Source organism: Pogona vitticeps, chromosome 4, assembly GCF_051106095.1.
Source record: "Pogona vitticeps strain Pit_001003342236 chromosome 4, PviZW2.1, whole genome shotgun sequence".
Lineage (NCBI taxonomy): Eukaryota > Metazoa > Chordata > Lepidosauria > Squamata > Agamidae > Pogona > Pogona vitticeps.
The window spans coordinates 104,551,497-104,572,507 of NC_135786.1; the positions used below are offsets into that span (position 1 = coordinate 104,551,497).

Sequence of the window (21,011 nt, forward strand, 5' to 3'; positions counted from 1 at the left end):
CTTTCCCAGATGTTGCAATGATGATATCATTAAAAATATACTTACCTCAAGGAGGTAATTTTAAGAAAAAATCCTAAAGCAAAGTGTCTCAGCTGTGGAAGTTCCAAATCATATTCTTTTGTGATGGATCATCAAGAGACAACCATTTGCACATTGACTACCTTTGTGTTCCTGCATCTTTGATGAGGAAACATGTTACTTCCTTCTAAGCGTAAAGTCAGCCTTCTGCTTAGTTCTTCTTGGAGAACTGTGTGGAGTGTCTGGTGCCTCACCCTTTCAAAAGCCCAACTCAAAGCCTTCATTACTTGATCAGAGACAGTGGAGAGTCGGGCTAAATAATGGAACACTACATGTGTACTTCAGTAATACAAATAAAAGAGAATTTGTTCTTATAATGTAATGAAATGGATACACTGGTTATTACAGATTCATATTGTGTTTTCAATAAAAGGTAAACCATTCTGCAGCAAATTTAGGATTCTTCTAACTGCCATCCTATATGATAAATTCCTTCACATGTCTGTCTAGTCAGAGAGGAATTCAACAGTAAACATAGATTCACAAAACTAATTTCATTTAGCATTGTCTGTTAGACTAAATGCTATACTTAATCAGAATTGACTTGATAGCATGCAATTATTTAGGTGACAAGGCTTCAGTCCTGTGCACACCTTCTGAGGAGTAAGGGCCATTGAACCAGTGGAGCTTGTGTCTTATGACATGCCTAGGACTGCTTTGCTAGTCCCACTTGTAGCCAGTCCCCCTGAGTTAGTTTGGTCTATTCTATGATGAGATTGGTTAGGATTGCTGCCTAAGCATCATCAGTTAGGCACACAAACTGATCAATTAAAAAGCTTCAAATGTGCATTTAAAAATCATTGCTTTTTGTGTATTTATTCATATGAAGCCACGGGGGCTTAATAAAACTGGCAAACAGAGGAAACTGTGGAATATGTTCACATAAGATTTGGTTACTCCTTTCTTTAAGTAAACAATCAAAATCTCTAAAATAATTAATTTACTGCTTTCAGATGGATGGCCCAACAAGAGGTGTCAGTGAAGAGGGATTACACAGCTATTCCATCTTTTCCTCAGAATTGTGTTGTCTGTGCTGAGAATAAAAAAAGCAGAAGACTAACTTACAAAGTTAAGAGTGGAAGTTAATGATAGCTGCACTCTCCACAAAATGCTACCGAGAGACGGGGAAAAGAATCACACAAGGCAACCTTGATCGAGAATGATCCTGGCTGAGGGTTACAGTAAACATACAATATTATTGATGGCATCTGCATAAAATGTGGTTACTTACCCTCCCCTGCGGTGCAACATACCCATAGCAGAAGCAGAGCTGTAGAGCCTGGCCAGGGGAGAGCCATCCTGGACCCTCAGCAAAGGGCTCTCACCTTTTTCCAATAGCTCTCCTTCCGTCTTCCTTGGCCTGCTGTTAGGTGCCGTCTGTTGTTCTTAGCTGTTGCACAGAATTGCTTCACTTCAGATTTTTCTTCAGCAGTCACTTCCCCTTAAATCCTATTGCAAAACACACACACACACAAACACAATCGATCTTTTCTTTTTCTGATAAAGAAATACGCAAATGATGTAAAAATGTACTTCCCCAATTTCCCAACACTGGCCTTCTTGTTTGCTTTCAAGCCACAGTTTGCATCCATGAATGACGAGGAATTGCATCTAGTCCAAAAAAAAACCAATCCAGGTATTAACCACAGGTTCCCTCCAGAAAACCATTGCTTCCTGGTCAAGCATTTTTTTTTTTTTTGCTTTCGCAACCTGTTCATAAGAAGAGGGAAAAGTGTAGATGAGACTGAAAATGTTTGCCTAAGAGTTTCCATGTACCACCATTTTCCCAATCCTTGTGCCTGTGTTTTTTAACAGCATAATGATGTGCCAAGAAACATTTTTGCTCGTAATTGCTTCTCAGGAAAGCGCAAGCGAAAAGTGTTAGGTTGTTTTCCCCCTGGTGAGTTGGAAAACCTGGAAAGTTACACCATCTTTGTACACATATGCAAAGAGGAATCCTGCTAACAGATTAGTCAATAACTTCTGGAACATGTGGAGGGCATTTCATAGCTCAAACAGGAAGACTGTAAATTGGTACAGATCCATGTGGGTTATGAAAGTGGATTTTGCCAAAGAATAGCCATTCAGGGGAACTTACAATGTATTCTTCTTAGTGTATATTCCTTCATTCACATGAAAATGCTTCTGCTTAAATTTTTCTGATAGCTCTGCCATCATAAAGCAAAGCAAAAAGCGTGCTGCTTATATACCGCCCCATAGCGCTTCAAGCACTCTCTGGGCGGTTTACAATTTAATTATGCAGGCTACACATTGCCCCCCCCCCCAGCGAGCTGGGTACTCATTTTACCGACCTCGGAAGGATAGAAGGCTGAGTCAACCTTGAGCCAGCTACCTGGGATTAGAACCCCAGGTCGTGAGCACAGTTTTTTAGCTGCAGTACAGCGGTTTAACCACTACGCCACGAGGCGTAACCACTACGTCATACTCTGCTTAAAGGGCTACGTGCTACTGCTATCTAGATTTAGCAACATTCCCTGCCATGAAGCTGACATGCTCTGTTCTTTCTGTTTTCTTATTTGGGAGTCTTCTATTTATCTGCTTTTTTTCAGTGTTTCTCTTACTCCATTTTTTCAGGTTTTCCAGTTGCATATGTATACTCTTGCCTCAGCCTCTCTAAACTCTGGGCAGCCAAAGTAAAGTGGATGGACAGTTTCAGCTTAAAGATAGTGTGTGATGGTCGTTGGGAGGGAATTGTCCTTTCTCGGAATAAGAAGGCAAACATTCTCTTTGCAATGTTTGCTAACCAAACATTGCAATATGGCAGGCTGGAAGATTTATCAGCTGGTTCAAAGGGAAGTAAAAGTAGATGTTTATTTACTATGCTTGATGGCAATAAGGAAATTATTTTCAAAGGTTTTCCATTCCTGTTTACTCTTTCTGATCCTTCCTGGATGGTCAAACTCAAAAGCTGGTGTTGGGGGGAACCCTGTTCAAGACCCTGGCCATTGGTCTATGGTGTCCCTCTGGTCTCAGGCCTCTCCCTCTTATTATTTAGCATTTACATGAAACTGCTGGGAGAAGTTGTCTGGAGTTTTGGGGATGTGTGCCATTAGTATACAGTGGTGCTTCAACTTTCAAATGCCCTTATTTACAACCATTTCAACTTACGAACAGCTCTGGTCACAAAATTTTGCTTCGACTTGCAAACAGAGCTTCAACTTATGAACAGAAAAAAAAAACCTCAGGGAGGTGGGGAAAGTGGGAAATGTGGACTTTCAGTTAACCATTGGCCAGCAATGAAACTGCTTGTCTGCTACCTCAATCACTCCAGTGGTTAGAGTGTGGATACGGAGAGAGACTTCAGACTGCCTGGCATTGCCTGGTACTGTATGTACTGTGGTGTGTGTGTGTGTGTTTTTGGCTTTTTAAATTTTTGGATTTTTGACTTTCTTTTTTAAAACAGAGAGACTGCCAGTTCTGGGTGAGTACACTGTATTTACTGTACAGGGTTTTTGCAGCTTGGGTTTGGGGTAGGCGGGGGGGTTATGTTTCTGTGCTCTGATGGGTCAGAGCACAGAAATCAGAAATATAAAGCAATTGGCAGATCTGCCAAATAGGCTCAAATATGTTGTAGTGTTAGGATGTGATATCAGACAGGGCAGATGGATTTAGCCATTAAATGAGTTGTTTGTTTGAGTAACTATGTCGAGTTTAAGGATGATATACAAACATAACTCAGTTTATGTATGAAGTACTGTATCAAATATCAAACCACTGTGAGTTTATTCTGTTCTATATGTGCTTTAAACAGTAAAAGTTCTTTCATAATTTTAATGAAGACCAACTGATCATTTTATTTACTTTCAACTGCTGGCAAGCACAAGCATGCAAGAGAGAATACCCATTTTTACTCTGCATTTAGTTTGTTTTTTAACATAATGCTTGAAATTGCTGTGCACAGACTCTATCAGTTACATTTTTTATTTTTTTTCTTAAACCAAATTAATATGAAAATGAGGTTCCTGTTACCCCAGTGATTAGGAGGGCAGAACTAGAAATGGCACTAGGCCACTTACAAATATAATTAATGGAAAGATTTATATAAATTACAGCAGATAAAGAGGAGATAATATTTCTGAAATGAAGGCACAATATTAAAGAAATCAAAGGAAAATCAATAAATTTCTAACAATAAATGCAATAATGAAATGAAAAGTGTAAAGCAGAACAACTTGTATTAAAGTATCAGATGAAATTACAGTTATTCAAAATTAGCCACAGTTAGCCCATTATAGCAGTATGTGGATCAAGAACTCCCAGAAGTACAAGCTGTATTTTGAAGGGGCAGATGAACTTGAAAGCAAATTGCTACATAGCCATGGAGAAAGCCAGAGAGTTCCATAAAAAAAACCCCTACTTCTGCCTCATTGACTTTGCAAAAGCCTTTGGCTGTGTGGACCACAGCAAACTATGACAAGTCCTTAAAGAAATGGGAGTGCCTGACCACCCTATCTCCTGAGAAACCTATACGTGGGACAGGAGGCAACAATTAGAACTGGATATGGAACAAGTGATTGGTTCAAAATTGGGAAAGGAGTACGACAAGGCTGTATATTGTCCCCCGGCTTATTTAATTTATATGCAGAATACATCATGCAAAAGGCTGGACTGGAGGAATCCCAAACTGGAATTAAGATTGCCAGAAAAAATATCAACAAACTCAGATATGTAGATGATACTACTCTGATGGCAGAAAGTGAGGAGGAATTAAGGAACCTTGTAATGAGGGTGAAAGAGGAGAGTGCAAAAAATGGTCTGACACTCAACATAAAAAAAGCCTAAGATCATGGCCACTGGTCCCATCACCTCCTGGCAAACAGAAGGGGGAGATATGGAGGCAGTGACAGATTTTACTTTCTTGGGCTCCATGATCATTGCAGATGGTGACAGCAGCCACAAAATTAAAAAAAACCCTGCTTCTTGGGAGGAAAGCGATGACAAACTTAGATAGCATCATAAAAAGCAGAGACATCACCTTGCCGACAAAGGTCCGCATGGTCAAAGCTATGGTTTTTCCAGTAGCAATGTATGGAAGTGAGAGCTGGACCACAAAGAAGGCTGACTGCAGGAGAACTGACGCTTTTGAATTGTAGTGCTGGAGGAGGTTCTTGAGAGTCCCCTGGAAAATAGTGAAATCTCTCTCTCTCTCTCTCTCTCTCTCTCTCTCTCTCTCTGTATGTGTGTGTGTGTGTGTGTGTCTGTCTCTGTCTCTGTCTCTGTCTGCCTCTGTGTGTGTCTGTGTGTCTGTGTGTGTGAAAGAGAGAGGAAACAAGGGAGCTGTAGTATCTCCCACAAGGATTAGTCTACCCCATTGTAAAAACTGAAGCTTTTCTCAAAATCAAGGCAAGCTAAGGCCTGAAGGCCCCAGAGCAGTCAAAATCTATAACTGAGAAGTGTCTGCATGTGAGAATGAAATAATGTCACTCTGAGTCCCCAGCAACAATTGTTTCTTGCTCCACCGATACCCCTAATTCTCTTGCATTCTGGCTGGCTTCTTTATCTTCCCCCCTAAAATTCAGTTCTATGTTGGTAGATGGCAAGCTGGGGTAACAAGTGCATTGCTCCACTACATTGATGGTGTTTTGTATGTAATTTTCCCTGTATGTTCTGTTGTTCATAAGGGTAAACTGTAGGATTTTCCCTCATGAAACAAACTTTTTCTTAGGGGAGCACAATGTGACAATTGCCCACATCACTCATGCTATTCATACTTATGAGCTGATTTACATGAGGCTATGAGAGGACTGGAGAGGCAGAGTCAACAGCTACATGAGGTTTGGCAGGAGAAGGAGGAGTCAGATAGGGCTGGTTAGTCAGAGAGAGATGGAACAGATACTGAAAGATAAAGAGCAGGTTAGAAAAATAGGTAGAGAAGGTGGTAATGATATAGCAAGAGAAAAGAAGTATGTACTGAAAAAACTGTTTGCTTTTGTATATGTTTATCTGAGAAACTTCTGTTATTATTCAATCTGCTTCACTTCAATAAATAAGTTCTGTTTCTGTTCACAAGTCAAGTGTTCAGACAAACGTCATTTATATTGTGGATTGAGGTAATCCACTGGTGGCAGCGAGAAGAAAACACGATGTGAGCCTTTCTGAGGGAAAGACAAGCAGGGGCCACAAGGGCGAATGCCACAGTATGCATAGCAGAAATCCAGTAATAGTGTCCCTCTATGAACCATGGGAAAGCAATTATTGTTTGAGAAGAGTAGAGACATGGCTAACTTTAGCAAAAGTAAGTTAAAGTCAGTAAAATACTTTGGTTCCTTCCTAAAGGAATATCAAAAGGAACATCCTGAAAGAGAGGAATTTCAAAGGAGCATCCTGAAAATATCAAAGGGACATGTTGGAATCGAAGGAACACCAATGTAAAATAATTTTTCTGACTTTTTGTGTGTATCTTCAATATATTTACTCTCTGTTTTGTGTTGTCTCACACTTTTCCTGACATGCGTTTTCTTATGGTGTATATATGTTTGAAAATGTCTTGGCTAGCTGGCCCAGTCAACGTTTTCCTGACAAGAAACTTCACAAAACGTCTCTGTCATTTTAAAGAAGAAAAGTTATCCACATAGTTTTATGTGAAATGAAAATCATTCCCCATATATATATTTTTATTTTGGATGTTACCCATGAAGGTTAGTGAAAAGGAGCTAAGAGAACGGCAGGCAGTGATCGCTATGTATTGCAATGGAAATAAGAGAACAAGAATTAATAAACAGTTATGGTATAATACCACAAAAGGTAGCAAATCAGGTGAAAAATATTCCAAATAATATAGCAACTAATAAAAACGTTATTTGGAGATATTTTTAATTTTGTGACAGAGAAGAGATTATGGAGAAATATTTTGAATAAAATATCAGAGATGCGATTAAAAGTATTAATAATCCTTTTCTAAGTATGATGTTGGAAACTTGGAAAGGTTATAGAGGAGTACTGAGCTCACTGATTTCTCCTTCGAGTCAGTTGATAGAATTAAGGAGTTTTCAGGAATATTTTAAAAGGAAATTAAAGGAAGTATTAATTTGGAAATAAATTATTAGAATAAAAGATTGGTTAAGAATAATAGAAAGATAGAATAATTGAGTTGGAAGGGGCCTATAAGGCCTCTGAGTCCAACCCATTTCAAATCAAAGCAAATCTGACAGATGGTTGTCCATTATTCTATTGAATGCCTTCATTGTTGAAGTGCTCGCCACCTCCCAAGGTAATTGGTTTTTTTGTCGTCCTGCTCTAACAGTTAAAAAGTTTTTCCTGATGTTCATCTAGATCTGGTTTCCTGTAGCTTGAGCCCATTATTATGTTTCCTGCTTTCTCGGATGATTTAGAACAGCTTGTGCCCCACTGCTGCATGACTACCTAGCAAGTATTTGAAAGTGCGATCATATCTCCCCTCAAACTTTCTTTCGCAAGACTAACTGTGCCCAATCCTTTCAGTCTTTCCTCATGGAGCTTGGTTTCCAGTCCTCGATCATTCTTGTTGCCCTCCTCTGAACTTGTTCCAGTTCTTCTAAAAGTGCAGTTCTGGACACAGTACTCTAGATCAGTGGTTCTCAAATGTGGCTCCCCAGATGTTCTTGGACTTCAACTCCCAGAAATTCTTGCTGGCACAGCAAGTGGTGAAAGCTTCTGGGAAATGCAATCCAAGAACATCTGGTGACCCTGATTTGAGAACCAATGCTCTAGATCAGTGATGTCGAACTGTGGCCCTCCAGATGTTCTTGGACTTCAACTCCCAGAAGCCTTCACCACCACCTCTGCTGGCCAGGATTTCTGGGAGTTGAAGGCCAAGAACATCTGGAGGGCCACAGTTCGACACCACTGCTCTAGATGAAGCCTAACCAGTGCTGAATAGAGGGGAACTAGTTCCCCACTGGATTTAGAGAAATTCTACTGCTAAGGCATCCTAAAATTGTATTTGTCCTTTTTTTGCAGCCACACCACACTGTTGGCTCATATTCAGCTTTTAATATATAGCAATTCCAAGATCCTTTTCATTCATAGTATTGCTGAGTGAAGTATACCCCATCTTGAAACTGTGCATTTGGTTTCCCCCCCTAGCTGTAGAACTTTGAATTTCATCCTATCAAGATCTTTTTAATTTTTTTTCCAGTCTTCCAAGGTATTAGCTCTTGCAACCAAAGTTGTGTCATGTGCAAATCTGATAACTATTCCCTGCACTCCCTCGTCCAAGTCATTAATAAAAATATTGAATAGCACCAGGCCCAGGACTAAGCCATGAAGTGTCCCAGTTGTTATCTTTTTCCACTTTGAGGAGTCATTGATAAGCACTCTCTGAGTACGATTCTGTAACTTTCTGTTTACTTGACTCTTGTTTTATCCAGCCCACACCTTGTAAGTTTGCTATTAAGAATATCATGAGCACTTTGTCAATGACTTTGCTGAAGTCAAAATATATTATGCCTACAGCATTTCCACCTTCCAACAGGGGCATTACTTGATCAAAAAATGAGGTAAGATTTGTATGGCAGGATTTGTTCTTGACCGATCCATGTTAGCTTCTATTACTGCATCATTTTCAAGGTGCTTGAGTATGGAAAAGTATGGACTGTCTTTGGGGTAAAGACCAAGCTGAAGTAGAAATTGACCATTTTTGCCTTTTTTTTCATTTATCATTATTCCATCCCCACGAAGTAGCTGAGTCACTGTTCTTTTTTCTGTCTTTTGCTGTACACGTACATGAAGAACGTTGTTTTGTTGTTTTTAGCATCTCTTGGTAACCTCAGCTCATTCTCAGCTGGAAGGAAGGTGAATAATAGGAAGCAAATAAGAGAGATTCTGGGAGAAGTGACAATTTCATGGTTAAATGGAAAATAAAGAAAGGAGAGGGTAGACCAGTAATGAAATAGAAAGAGGACAATAAGTGTAATATATAAGATGCTAATACAGGCAGAGTATAAAATAATAGCATAAAAAAGTGTGGCAATGAGATTTGGCTAAAGAAATTAAAGGAGAGGATAGAAATAAAATGTGGAGTAAAAGAATAATGAAACATTTTTCTGTATAGACTAAAGAACACTGTTATAAAGTACTGTGGAGATGGTGGTGGCACTGCAGGTTAAACCGCAGAAGCCTCTGTGGTGCAAGGTCAGAAGACCTGCAGTCGTAAGATCGAATCTATTTTTGGTATGTCAGAAAGTGAAGGGGCACACCCCTGTAGATGAATCACTATCAGAGATGGGAGTATTTGTATACAAATATGAATATCCCCATGCAGCTGGACCTAACAAGGGTCCACCCCTGGGGCCAAACTGCCCACTCATGCATCCTACGACAGTGCTGGTCCCACTCATATTTCCAGTTGCACCTGGAGCACCACTTTCTTCCTGTTCGGCTAGCCACTCATCAGCCATGCAGGGAGACTGCCCTCTCACCCCCTGCCTGATGTGGCCAGCCAAGAGGAAGAGAGTGATGCTCTGGGTGTGATTGGATGGATGAGAGGGACTGGTGACACAGCAGAACGTGCGAGTGGACAGTCTGGCCATGAGGGGCACACCTTTGTTTAGTCCAGCTGCGTGGGGACGTTCATATTCATATATGAATACCCCCAACTCTAATCACTATATTTCTGGAGAAAAATGGGGTGCTATTAAACATGAAGCAAAACAAATATGTAAACTAGTCCTGAGGTTGGTGGGGAGCACAGAATTGAAAATATATGTTAAAACTGTGCTTTTAAATTTTTATTTCTACGTGTGCATATATAAGTTGTTGTTACATTATTGAAAATGAATGCAATTTTTTTAAAAAGCATATGGCATATACGTTAAGGTAGTATGCTAGGGTATGGCCATCTGAGTGGTGGACAACTGGCCTCACACATGACTGACCCTATCTGGAACTGTTCCCCATTGTAGGATTCCTTTGGTTGTGGTTGGAGAAGTGGGTGGACTCAGTGGTCACATTCTGGTGCCACAACCTGATGGTTGTCCACATCATAAACTCCCTTACCTCCAAATTGCACTGGCACATGGTGCTGGTCTATGCATTTACATTGTGTTGCCTGTGTTAAAAGATAGTGTCCATGCATGGCACATTCCTAGGATGGATAATACAATAACTGTATTGAGCAGTTCCGGGCATTTGCTCTAGCAGCCCAGGAGTGGCCTGAAGTCCTTTCAGCAGAGGCATGGTGGCTTGGAGGGGGGGAGGCTGGCTGTGCCATAGCTATGGCACTGGGTTCCAGCACATGGGGTGGTTACACCTTGGCTTACTTCCATGTGTAGAAGATGATAGAGGGTTGGAATAGTGAATATTTGGCAGTTAGGGGAGAAGATCAGGGACCCCTTCTTTGACATACAGATGTTCCCCCCTAAGTTCCAATTTAGAAACTAACCTCTGCCATGTTGCAGCAGGCTGGGCTTCACGGCTGGTGTTTCAGCACCCACTCTTTTCACATTGGGGCCATCTGTATGGCAGATGCCTTGGGGAATGATGCAAAAGGTTTTAAGAGGATGGGGAAGTGGTCCTCCTCCAGATTTTAATCTTATATTTTCCCCCTGTCACAGTTGGAGGTGAGGCGCTGGCTGTGTTTTTTCCTCATCTCGTAGGATTCTTGTTGCTGAATGCATGGCTGCGGATCGTAACTCTGTGGGCAGTTTTGTATATTAGGCCACCAGGTACACAGCATGTTCTGCTGGGGGGGGGGCGCAGAACTTGAGCCTTGAAATTTGGGCCCTTTTGGATTGGGTTGATGTAACTGGCCTCCCAAGGTCCTCCAGAGATGCCCCCTGATATTTTGACGCTTCACCTCAGTGCGAACAACTTGGCCAGTCAAACTGGCAAGTCACTGATTTTGCAAACAAACAGATCAGGACCTGCATACCTGGAAGGTCAGGTGTTTTGGGCCTCGAATTCTGTGATCCACCATTATTCCATTCCTTGTGAGGCAGGCTGACTGTGATCCCCAACTCATTAATTGGGCCTGGCATGGAGTTAACCAGGAGGTTTGCGGGGCTATTATGGATGGTTTGGGCTCAGTGGTGGGAAGTCCTGACGTCCAACTGGATCATCTGGAGCTATTCAGAGGTGATGGGGTCTATATCTACAAGGTGGGCCTGGATATTTATCTGGGTGATTTACAGAGGGGCATGCAAGCTGAGATTTGAGTGGTTGGGTTCTGGAGCATACCATAGGCTAGTTCAGAAGGGAAAATTAGTGGTGAGTTCCCAGTCAGGCAACTGGGGGTGCTAGACTATCCAACCTGCTGGATCCTGAGGTCATGATGATGGGAGGGGAATGTATAGTGGGCCTCCTCAGGTTGTGGGCCACATATGTCATAGTACTGGGAGGCCAGCAAATAGAGAGGCCATTCAATCATTAGTCAGCTTGAGGACAGCACATCTTCAGGGCTTTGGACTCACACATTTCAGGTTGGAGTGGAGATCAGGTGGATCAGATTCCACATTATGGCAGGCCCCTCCCCTGTATAGATTGGGAGTGTTGAGTTCTCTGTTTTATAGTTTTGCGGCCCTAATTTTCAACCTATCACCTTTGTCTTGCCTCTTTATTCCAGGTTGGGAGGGCAAGGCTTGCCTCCACTGAGCACTGGTAGGGGCTGTTTGCCTCATCTCCTCTAGAAGGGAGGCTAGCATGGGATGCATTGCGTTCCATGCCTGTGAAGGGGCAAGGCCAGAGCACCTTATTTGAGACCACCTGGCTCCAGTCTTGGCCTCCTTCACGACTTACAACCCACCTGCCTGTCCCAGGAACTCTGTGTGAGTCCATCTGGTTGCCTAATGGGCAGTATAGGAATTTTTTTTTACCTTCTCACCCAAATGGCTGAAAGTGGACAGAAGATTTTTGCCCATCCCATACTGGTATTTGCACTTAGGCACTACTGGATCAATCTGGGTGGCGTCTCTCCTTTAAATAACTCACACTGGTGAATAGTGCAGGATGGGGATGTATGGGGACTTCCACGGGCCCATAGGTCAAGGCACTGGGCAGCTGATGGGCTGGGGAATCATTTGATTCTTGACCTGTCCAAGATGGGCTGTTTTAGGGACAGCAGGTCTTTGGAACTTGGGACTCACCCGTTTAAATTTAGAGTGGAGCTCAGATGGGAACCCTGGCTCCAGGCCAGGATTCTGCACTATGGTAGGCTCCTCCCTTGTACAGATTGAGAGGGTTAAGTTCTATATTTAATCAAGTTGCAGCCCAAATTTTCAACCCATCACCTGTGTCCTGCCTCTTTACTCTGGGTTGGGTGAGTAAAGCAGTATCATGGAGGCAAAATCATCCTGCTGACAGAGATTTTAGAAAATTAAAGACTTCACATTGTCCCATAGCTCTGAAGAACTTTCCCATGATGCAATGGGTCAGCCACAAGAGAACTCAGGACATATCAGAAGGGATGGGAATTGGAATTTTTTAATTTCCTAAAAGCATCCCTGCTGGTGATATAATCCATCTTATACATTGTAAATAAAAACAGCAGAATTTTCAGCCAATGTATCATAGACTGTTTTCATTGTATAGCAATAAAGAAAGACATTTTTGCTACTAAGTGCTTTTATTGTTACTTTTCAGATATAAACAAAATCCTCACAGGTAAAAATATTCACTTGCAGTACATACGGCCATCTAGCACTGCTAGTTCCCATTGGTAGTTCATATGTACAATGTTTGCATTATAGTATCTTTTGTCCTCCTTTAAGGTTGAATTTGCATTGTTTTAAGATGAGTTATTTAAAAAGTTGGGTGGACTCATACATAAGCTTTTGTATAACTTCAACTTCAATAAATTTGTAGGCTTTTCTTCCATAAAATGTTTTCAATATTCATAATAATTCACTGTGAGCAACTGCATAAAAACCATGAAAAGGGCATTTGTAAAAATCTTGATGAATTTAATTACTTGATAAGTGATCAATGATTCTGAAGGATGATATGCTGGTTAAAAATCTTGGTTGCACGGTTCTCTTCTGTCATCTTATGCCTATCAAATACAAAGAAAACAGTGAATAAAGAAGGTTAGATGCCTAGATTGCATGTAATTATATCTGTGTAGATATCTCTTGGTCTGCAAGAAAACATGTTACAGGAATGAGAAGAAATTGTTTCTACGCACAAGCAATAGTATATGACTCTATTAACATAGTTGTACCTTAATCACATCAATTTCAATATTTTGAGGCATTAAGCCAAGAAACTAATGGTATTAGCATGACTGAAGACACGGAGATCATGCTGTTTATGAAAATAAATATTTAAATGCTCCCAACATTCCACGGTGCTCAGTTCTTTATTTACCATCAAGAATAACTGTATTGTAGTACATTCAAAGATTGCAAACTCTTTGTATGTTGATATAAGCTAGCATTGTAGGATATAGTTCTGATCTGTGTTGAAAAAGTCAATCTTTTCTAAAGGAATGCTTTCAAACACCGGTTCTTTCACTTGTTGGATAATGACACTTAATATGAAAAATTACTATAGATATGGCCTTCTGATGCTAACATTTCTGACATTTCCACCTATTTCTCAATCTGTATGTCACACCTTTAGGCATATCAGCTACCTATCAAGGATGACATCATTTGCTTCTGTGTCAAAGAAAGCAAATGTATCCAACACAAACATATCTGCTATTGTTTTTACCCAGGAGAAGACTATTTCCAAGTCCAGGACAAGTGACACAGTTTCAAATCATGTTTTTATTTGCCAGTATAATTTAATATCTGCAATGGAACTAGGTTTGAGAGGAAACGAATAGGTTTTCAAACTTTTTGTTGAAGTTTTGTTAAAGAAATACTTCACTGTAGTCTATGAGAATGATGCACTGGACAGGTGTATCAAATGTGTGTTGGAAATGTGAAGCACAAGTGGGAAACTAACTGTTTAGGACCTCGATACTTGGCGGAACGCTTACTCCCAACTAGTTCTACCCGAGTCACCCGCACGAGCCAGGAGGTGAGGCTGAGAAGCCTGACGCTGAGGGAGGCCCAGAAAGAAAGAACTAGAAACCGGTCTTTCTCGGCGGTGGCTCCTCATCTCTGGAATAACCTACCTCCGGAGATTGGCGCTGCACCCTCGCTGGGTACTTTTAAGAACCAACTAAAAACATGGATGTATAGGCAGGCCTTCCCTTCCAGTTAATTCCTGTCCTCTTTCCTTTTTTTCTCTCTTTATTTGATTTATTTTTATTTTTCCCATCTTATAGAATCATTTAATTAATTAATTGTTATAAATTTTTAAAGAACTTGTTATCCTTATGTTGTAAGCCACCTAGAGTGGTCAAAATGACTAGATAGGCGGGGTATAAATACAATAAATAAATAAAAAAATATTATCATATGTGGTGGTCATTGGAAAAGAGTACATGCTATATTGCAACAAATATTGCTTTGTAAGGTGCCATTAACCCCAGAACTGTTTTTATTGAGTATGATACCTGATAACATAGATAAGACAAAGGAATATATAGTTATATATATAGTTATTGCAGCCAGAATTCTCTATGCCAAAAATTGGAAAAGTCCAATGGTACTGAAACAAGAAGATCTTATAGAGAAGATACAGGAAACAGCGGAAATGGACATTTTATCAGAAGTGATGAAGGACTGTCCTTTACAAAAGGCAACAGAAAGATGGGACTTATTCTACAAATGGACTGAGTCAACAGGCAGCGTATGGAGAGCATACATTGAAATGAGAACTTAAACTTGGAAGGCAGAAAATAGTAAAAAGAGTAATTTGGAATTTTGATATGGCAATATTTATAGAATGGACATTAGTATGTTATTGTTTCTCCTCTTCCCATTTAACCTCAATTCCCCTTTTCCTTTTTGTCATCCCTTGTTTAAAAAAAAAATTAAAAAAAGAACGATGCACTGGGATCACCATAACTCCACCATAATTTCTGACAATTCCAGGTAATCTTAGAGTTAGTACTAAGAAATATTTTAAAATATTGCTCTAAATAAGTTCTAAAATGATTTAAATTAATTTAAATATGTTTTAAAGATATTACCTATTAATGACTTATATGTATTACCATTAGACATGAGGAAGAACAAAAAAAGAATCATCATATTTGTTAAAAATTGCTGATTTTTTAATTTATTTATTTATTTACTCTAGACAGAGTTATAAAACATCATAAAAATAATCATCATAGAACAATCACATAATTAAATCAACAAATTTAGAAGTTGAAGATGGAGAGAAAAAGAAAAACTAAAGAAGAAAAGAATTATGTGTTCACTGGAGGGAAGGCCTGCCTAAAGACTCTTAAAAACACCCAGTGAGGGTGCCAGGGTGATTTCCGATGGCAAGGTGTTCCATAGTTGAGAGGCCACTGCCGAGAAGGTGTGGTTTCTTGTTCTTTCTTTCCAGTCCTCTCTTGGCGTTAGGCCCCTCAGCCGTCTTTCTTGGCTACAACGAGTGACTCGGGTAGATCTAGGTGGGAGAAGGCGTTCTGCCATGTATCAAGGTTCTAAACTTTTTAGGGTTTTATAAGTCATCATTAACACTTTGAAGGTAAAGGTAAAGGTTCCCCTTGACAATTTTTGTCCAGTCGTGTTCGACCCTAAGGGGCGGTGCTCATCCCCGCTTCCAAGCCATAGAGCCAGCGTTTGTCCAAAGACAATCTTCCGTGGTCACATGGCCAGTGCGACTTAGACACGGAACGCTGTTACCTTCCCACCGAGGTGGTCCCTATTTATCTACTTGCATTTGCATGCTTTCGATCCGCTAGGTTGGCGGGAGCTGGGACAAGCGACGGGCGCTCACTCCGTCGCGTGGATTCGATCTTATGACTGCTTGGTCTTCTGACCCTGCAGCACAGGCTTCTGCGGTTTAGCCCGCAGCGCCACCACATCCTTTTTAACACTTTGAAGTGGATGCTAAATGTGGAGGTTAAATATTCATCCCTTTGTATTTGAGTTCCAGAAACTCTGATGAATACAAAGGGACTAATATTGCTCCATTTTTATTCATCCCCCATAGGAAGGCCAGCCTTCCCTCCCTGCCTATGGTTTCCCACTTTGCCGATAGGCCTGGCATCAGCTGATTGGCAGGCCCATAAGCAACTGGCCAGTCTCACAGCCATTCACCCCCTACAGTTGGTCCCCTGCCCCTTCCCCTCCCTACCTTAGCAGCTGCCACCATCTGCCACCGCCTGGCAGTGCCGCCATCCATCGCTGCCTGCTGTGGTGACCTCCTCAGCTGCAGCCTGCTGTAAGGAACACTGCAAAGATTGTGGCTGCAGCTTCTCTTAGGCACGGAAGCTGCAGCCGCCATCTTTGCAAAGAGCGGTCCAGATTCCCTTAAGGCAGGCCATAGCAGTGCAGACAATTGAAGCAAGCAGTGGTGGATGGTGGCTGTGGAGGCTGCCATGGCCAAGGCCTCCACAGATGGAGGTGGCAGTGGTGACACAGACTGTGGCAGTCAAGGTAGGGAGGCAGCAGAAGGGGTAGCGGGAAGGGGGGTAGGCTGTGCAGGTGGAGGGGTCACCTTTTTCTTTCCAGCTGTCTAAAAAATTCCCCCGAAGAATCGTCAAACTGATTCATGGTTGGTTGGTTAATGAAGAGGAGATTCGTGGTTCGTGGTTCATCAACTTTGATGGACATCTCTAATTACCATGCTTTGTGAACAAGCCAAGAGTGAATGGGGTTGAATCCACTGCAAGGTCTGCAGAAGATACAATTTTGTGCCTATGGAGTTTTCTCTACCTTTCCTCCCACTCCAGTGCATCCTGGTTTTCTTTGTACATCTGGACTTACATGTTATTGGAATAAACTCACTATAAAAATAAGTTTGTCAGGACTAATTAAAGTTCTATCAACTTCATTGGGTCAATCTGAAATCAATGGAAAAAATAGTAATTGACATCAAAATCTCATCAGTTGCAGTAAGATCTCAGTGTAGCCAATGAGTTAGATAAAACTGATCAAACATACCGACAACATATGATTTTTAAAAAAAGTTTTCTGAACAAGATAAAAATGAGGAGGTTAAGAGTATGGACACATAGAATCTACTAAAATGATGATATTCTGACACTGAATCCAATCATTAGTACACATGAATCCTCAGAACCTGACAGGAGGTGAAAACTTTCCATAAGTTTAAATTAAATGTTTCCAGCGCCTGATCCAGGTTATGCCACCAGACAGTTACGCTAACAGGATTGTGTCCAAGAACAACTAAATGACATATTAAGAATATAGAACTGGCTTTAGACAATGTTAGCTCTACTTAAGTCCCAGTGAAATCAATGGGAACAGTTTGTAATTGATTTAAGTCTCAGCAATTTCAAAAGCAAAAAAGCAAACCGTGCTGCTTATATACCACCCTATAGTGCTTTAAGCACTCTCTTTTGGCAGTTTATAAGTTAATTATGCAGGCAACACATTCCCCCCCACCCCCAGCGAGCTGGGAACTCATTTTACCGACCTTGGAAGGATAGAAGGCTGAGTCAACCTTGAGCTGGCTATGTGGGATTGAACCCCGGGTCACGAGCAGAGTTTGGGCTGCAGTACAGCAGTTTAACCACTGCACCATGAGGATACCTATTCAGTGTGTTCTCAGTGTAGTTAACAATTTAGATACAATCAATTGACCACACAGAGAATATAATACTAAAAAACCATTCTGGAACCAGATTAAAACAAGGGAGTTAAGAATAAAGCAACATAAAATACTCTAAAATGTTGATATTCCGCTTCTGAATCTAATAGTTCATATGAATCTGCCTATGCATAGTTTTTGTTATCATTTCAGAGGCAGTATTTTTTTTTAAATCCCACCATTGGTTTTTAAGCCATGGCAGAAATGCAGGCAAAGTGCAGCCTGCAAGCTGCATGCATCCCCAGCACTGTTTTGGCAGCCTCTGAACTTTTTCTTGTGCCCGCCATGTCTCTCCCTCTCCCTCCCCATCTGGGAAAAAGTCATGTTGTGTTCCCTGAAGTCTCCAAGGGTATCTGACTTGGAATAAAATGGGGTGCTGTGTTCCCTCCCCAGCCTCTTCCTTTTTTGATTTTTCAGTATTTTTGCACATTTTGGCACATTTCCAGGGATGGTACAGGCTGAGTCCTGGGTGGAAACATTGAACTTACCTCCTCTTGACCCTTACTGATTTAAAACGCAACACGGGAAAGTGTTGTTGAGAAATATCAATGTAGAAAAATAAGCACTGTACATCATGTGAATATTTTTTGCTAAAATCACTGGAGCACCATTGGAAATAGTTTTCCCATCCACCCACTCCTCTCTCAAACTCAAACAGCCGAAATATTTCTGTTTTATCTCTAAATAACCAAAGGAAAGACAAGGACCAAAGCCTGTAAAGTTGAAGACAGGAACAAAAATAGATTGCTACATTCTAACAAGGGATAAAGAAACCATTACAGTATCTACATAGGCTAATTGACAAGGTGTGATGGTCCAACCAGGCATGTGACCAGGCAAAAGGCCAGGATAAGCCCAGGCACCTTGTCAACTAGATGCAATTAGCTCTTGCTAGTAACTCAAACCATATGTAAACACCAAGAACATTCAGGCCATACTTCTAAACCAAAAAGTGGACCCTATGTGATAGGCTTGGGTTTCAGGTGGGCACTAAATCTGGAGATATCTCTGTGTACTGAGACCGACCCATTCACCCATAAAGGAAGTTATTCTTTTTCTAATGCACATGACCTCCTACAGGTTCCACAGATTCTAAAGCTAAACTAATGTATGCTAGATGTTTTTGTTGCTATAGTTTTAACCACAATATACGTACCGATCTTACACATCTTGGATATTCAAATCTGCCATCTATACACTGTACTCTGAATGGAGGAGAAGTACGATCTGGACGGTAGCCCCATCTACAGATAAATTCTGTGGAATCTCCAGATTCTGAATACAGTTTTGAGTCGTATTTCCACTTTAGCTGTATATTGTTCATTTTCATGTCTTCTTCACTTGCTGTACAAGGAACTGCAAGAAGAACACCAGTTAATCTATCTGACATTGAGGTTTGTTGATTTTTTAAAAAAGACAACTGTCCATGTGATATCAAAGGTGCATATAATAATAGGTTAAGGGCTTTACATATTCACTCTAATTCAAAAAATGCTAGAAAATTAATAGCTCTTCAGGGCTACATCCTTAGATAACAGTTGTGTTATTTAGGCAATATTGATGTGGTATTATAATTGCATGAAAGTGTAGCCATTTTATTGTGCAGAGCCAATCAACATTCTACAAAGCAATTCTAAAACTGGGCAGGAGGGGGAGGTAAAGCCTGGCATTCTTTTTTCCTGCTTCCAATGCAGGCTTGATATTGCAAGGTAATGTTAGACCATTTCCTAGCATTTTAAATTGTAAACCCCGAGTAGGTGGGACTCATCAGCCTGGGAAGGAAGCCCATCTAGGAGAAGGAAAACTCTGATCCCAAACCCCCATGCCGTGAGGAAAAGCAGGAGGTGCAACTCCTCATTCTGTTAACTCCTGCAACATTGCTGGAACCAGTTGTATTGGCTTTTGCCTTTCCAGTGGACTATTTCAGCAATGTGGAGAGGGGGGGATTTGCTGCTTGGGTAACAGCCTATCCTCGATATTATTTTACCCAGGCTTCATGCTCTGCAGAGGACACTCCACCTTTGCAAACAGCGTCGAAGTCCTCCATACAGAGCACGTTACCATGGTCTCTCAAGTTTGAAGGATGCCTCTGATGATGAAATTGTAAATGCAGAAACAATATCCACATTCAAAATGATTTTTGAATGACTGGATACAAACAATTCAATTCTTCAACAATCACCCGGTTAATTAATGTGGGATATTGTACTCCTGTACCCATGATGCAAAAACCTAGGAAATGATCCAGTATTACTGCACAATATTATGTGTGCATTGCCAGCAGGAAAGGATGCAAAGATTTACATAACAAAAAGCAATCTGAATGTTGACAACACCAACAGCAGCAGTTAAGAGAGCCTAGAGCAGTTGTCCCCAATCTTTTTAATGCCAGGGACCAGTTTTATTGAAGACCATTCTTCCAAGGACCCCGAGGGAGAGGCTGCCACTGCTGGTGCCCATGAATGGGGGGAGCATGGGGGGCATCCATGCATGGGCCTTTACTGCCCCTGCCTCACCGACCCCCCATCCCATGTCTACTGCTGCTGGCCTGGCACCCTTAAATCCTGCTGCCCACAGCCCGACTCTGACAAATACCTCCCCAGCTCCAACACATCTTCGGTGGAAACTCCGCACACCAGGGGGCTCTGGCAAAGTGAAGGGGCGCTCCTCTCACCCACGCAGGAAGTGGAGAGCGCCAGCCAGTTGATGGGGTCACTGGGTTCGGAAGGGGTCTCCCAAATGGTCGCTCCCTCCCTGCAGAAGCCCGGAGGTGCCACTGCCGCTGCTGCCCGTGGGCTTATATGGCTGCCTCATCCTAAAGCTCCTGGCTGTTGATGGTCTGCACTTCTGCCGCCTCCACCAGCACCACCTCTGCCGCCTGCTTTACCGCCACCTTGCGTGATGGCTCCTTCGACGCCCCCGCCCTGAGGAGCCCGCAGGTGGAACAAGCAATGGGAAAGGGCGGCGGGCCGCCTGTGAAGGGGGCAGGGCTCCGAGACCCCAAGGGATGGAGGTGAATCCACCCTGTGCTGAGCTGAAAGGCCTCGATCATGTCTGCATGACATCAACGCCCGTGTCCCATCAAAGAAAATGGCATTGCATCTGGACCACGAGGAGACTCCCATCCTCTCATTGCCTTTTCCCCCAAAGCAGGTCTCAGATCTCTGCTGGTAGGGCAACTTTGGGAGGGCAACATATGAGCCACCTCAAGCTTATATGTCGCTTGCCTCAGGAGTGGAAGGGGGTGGTTAGCAAAGGCCAGTGGTGGGAACAAGGGGCCTAGACAGGGAAAGGGATGCTATGCTGGTGGGCTA

General features: G+C 41.8%; 2 protein-coding genes across 5 annotated transcripts in view; both read right to left on the minus strand.

Moving 5' to 3' along the window:
* LOC110091705 (complement factor H-related protein 1) overlaps nucleotides 1–11,834 on the minus strand; it is a 58,678-nt gene extending 46,844 nt beyond the window's left edge. Inside the window, exon 1 of the mRNA XM_072998091.2 lies at nucleotides 1,310–11,834. Within this exon, the coding sequence (XP_072854192.2) occupies nucleotides 1,310–1,376 (67 nt within the window). The 5' untranslated portion in view covers nucleotides 1,377–11,834. The remainder of the gene's footprint in view (nucleotides 1–1,309) is intronic.
* A 784-nt stretch (nucleotides 11,835–12,618) lies between these two features.
* CFH (complement factor H) overlaps nucleotides 12,619–21,011 on the minus strand; it is a 275,435-nt gene continuing 267,042 nt past the window's right edge. For 3 of the 4 annotated variants that reach the window (XM_078392302.1, XM_078392303.1, XM_078392300.1), the window contains 2 exons: nucleotides 18,854–19,053; nucleotides 14,252–15,525 (listed from right to left, as the gene is read on the minus strand). In XM_078392302.1, the coding sequence (XP_078248428.1) occupies nucleotides 15,502–15,525; nucleotides 18,854–19,053 (224 nt within the window). In that variant the 3' untranslated portion in view covers nucleotides 14,252–15,501. Of the gene's footprint in view, nucleotides 13,064–14,251; nucleotides 15,526–18,853; nucleotides 19,054–21,011 lie in introns of those variants that run through there. The other variant, XM_078392301.1, reaches the window with a different exon arrangement.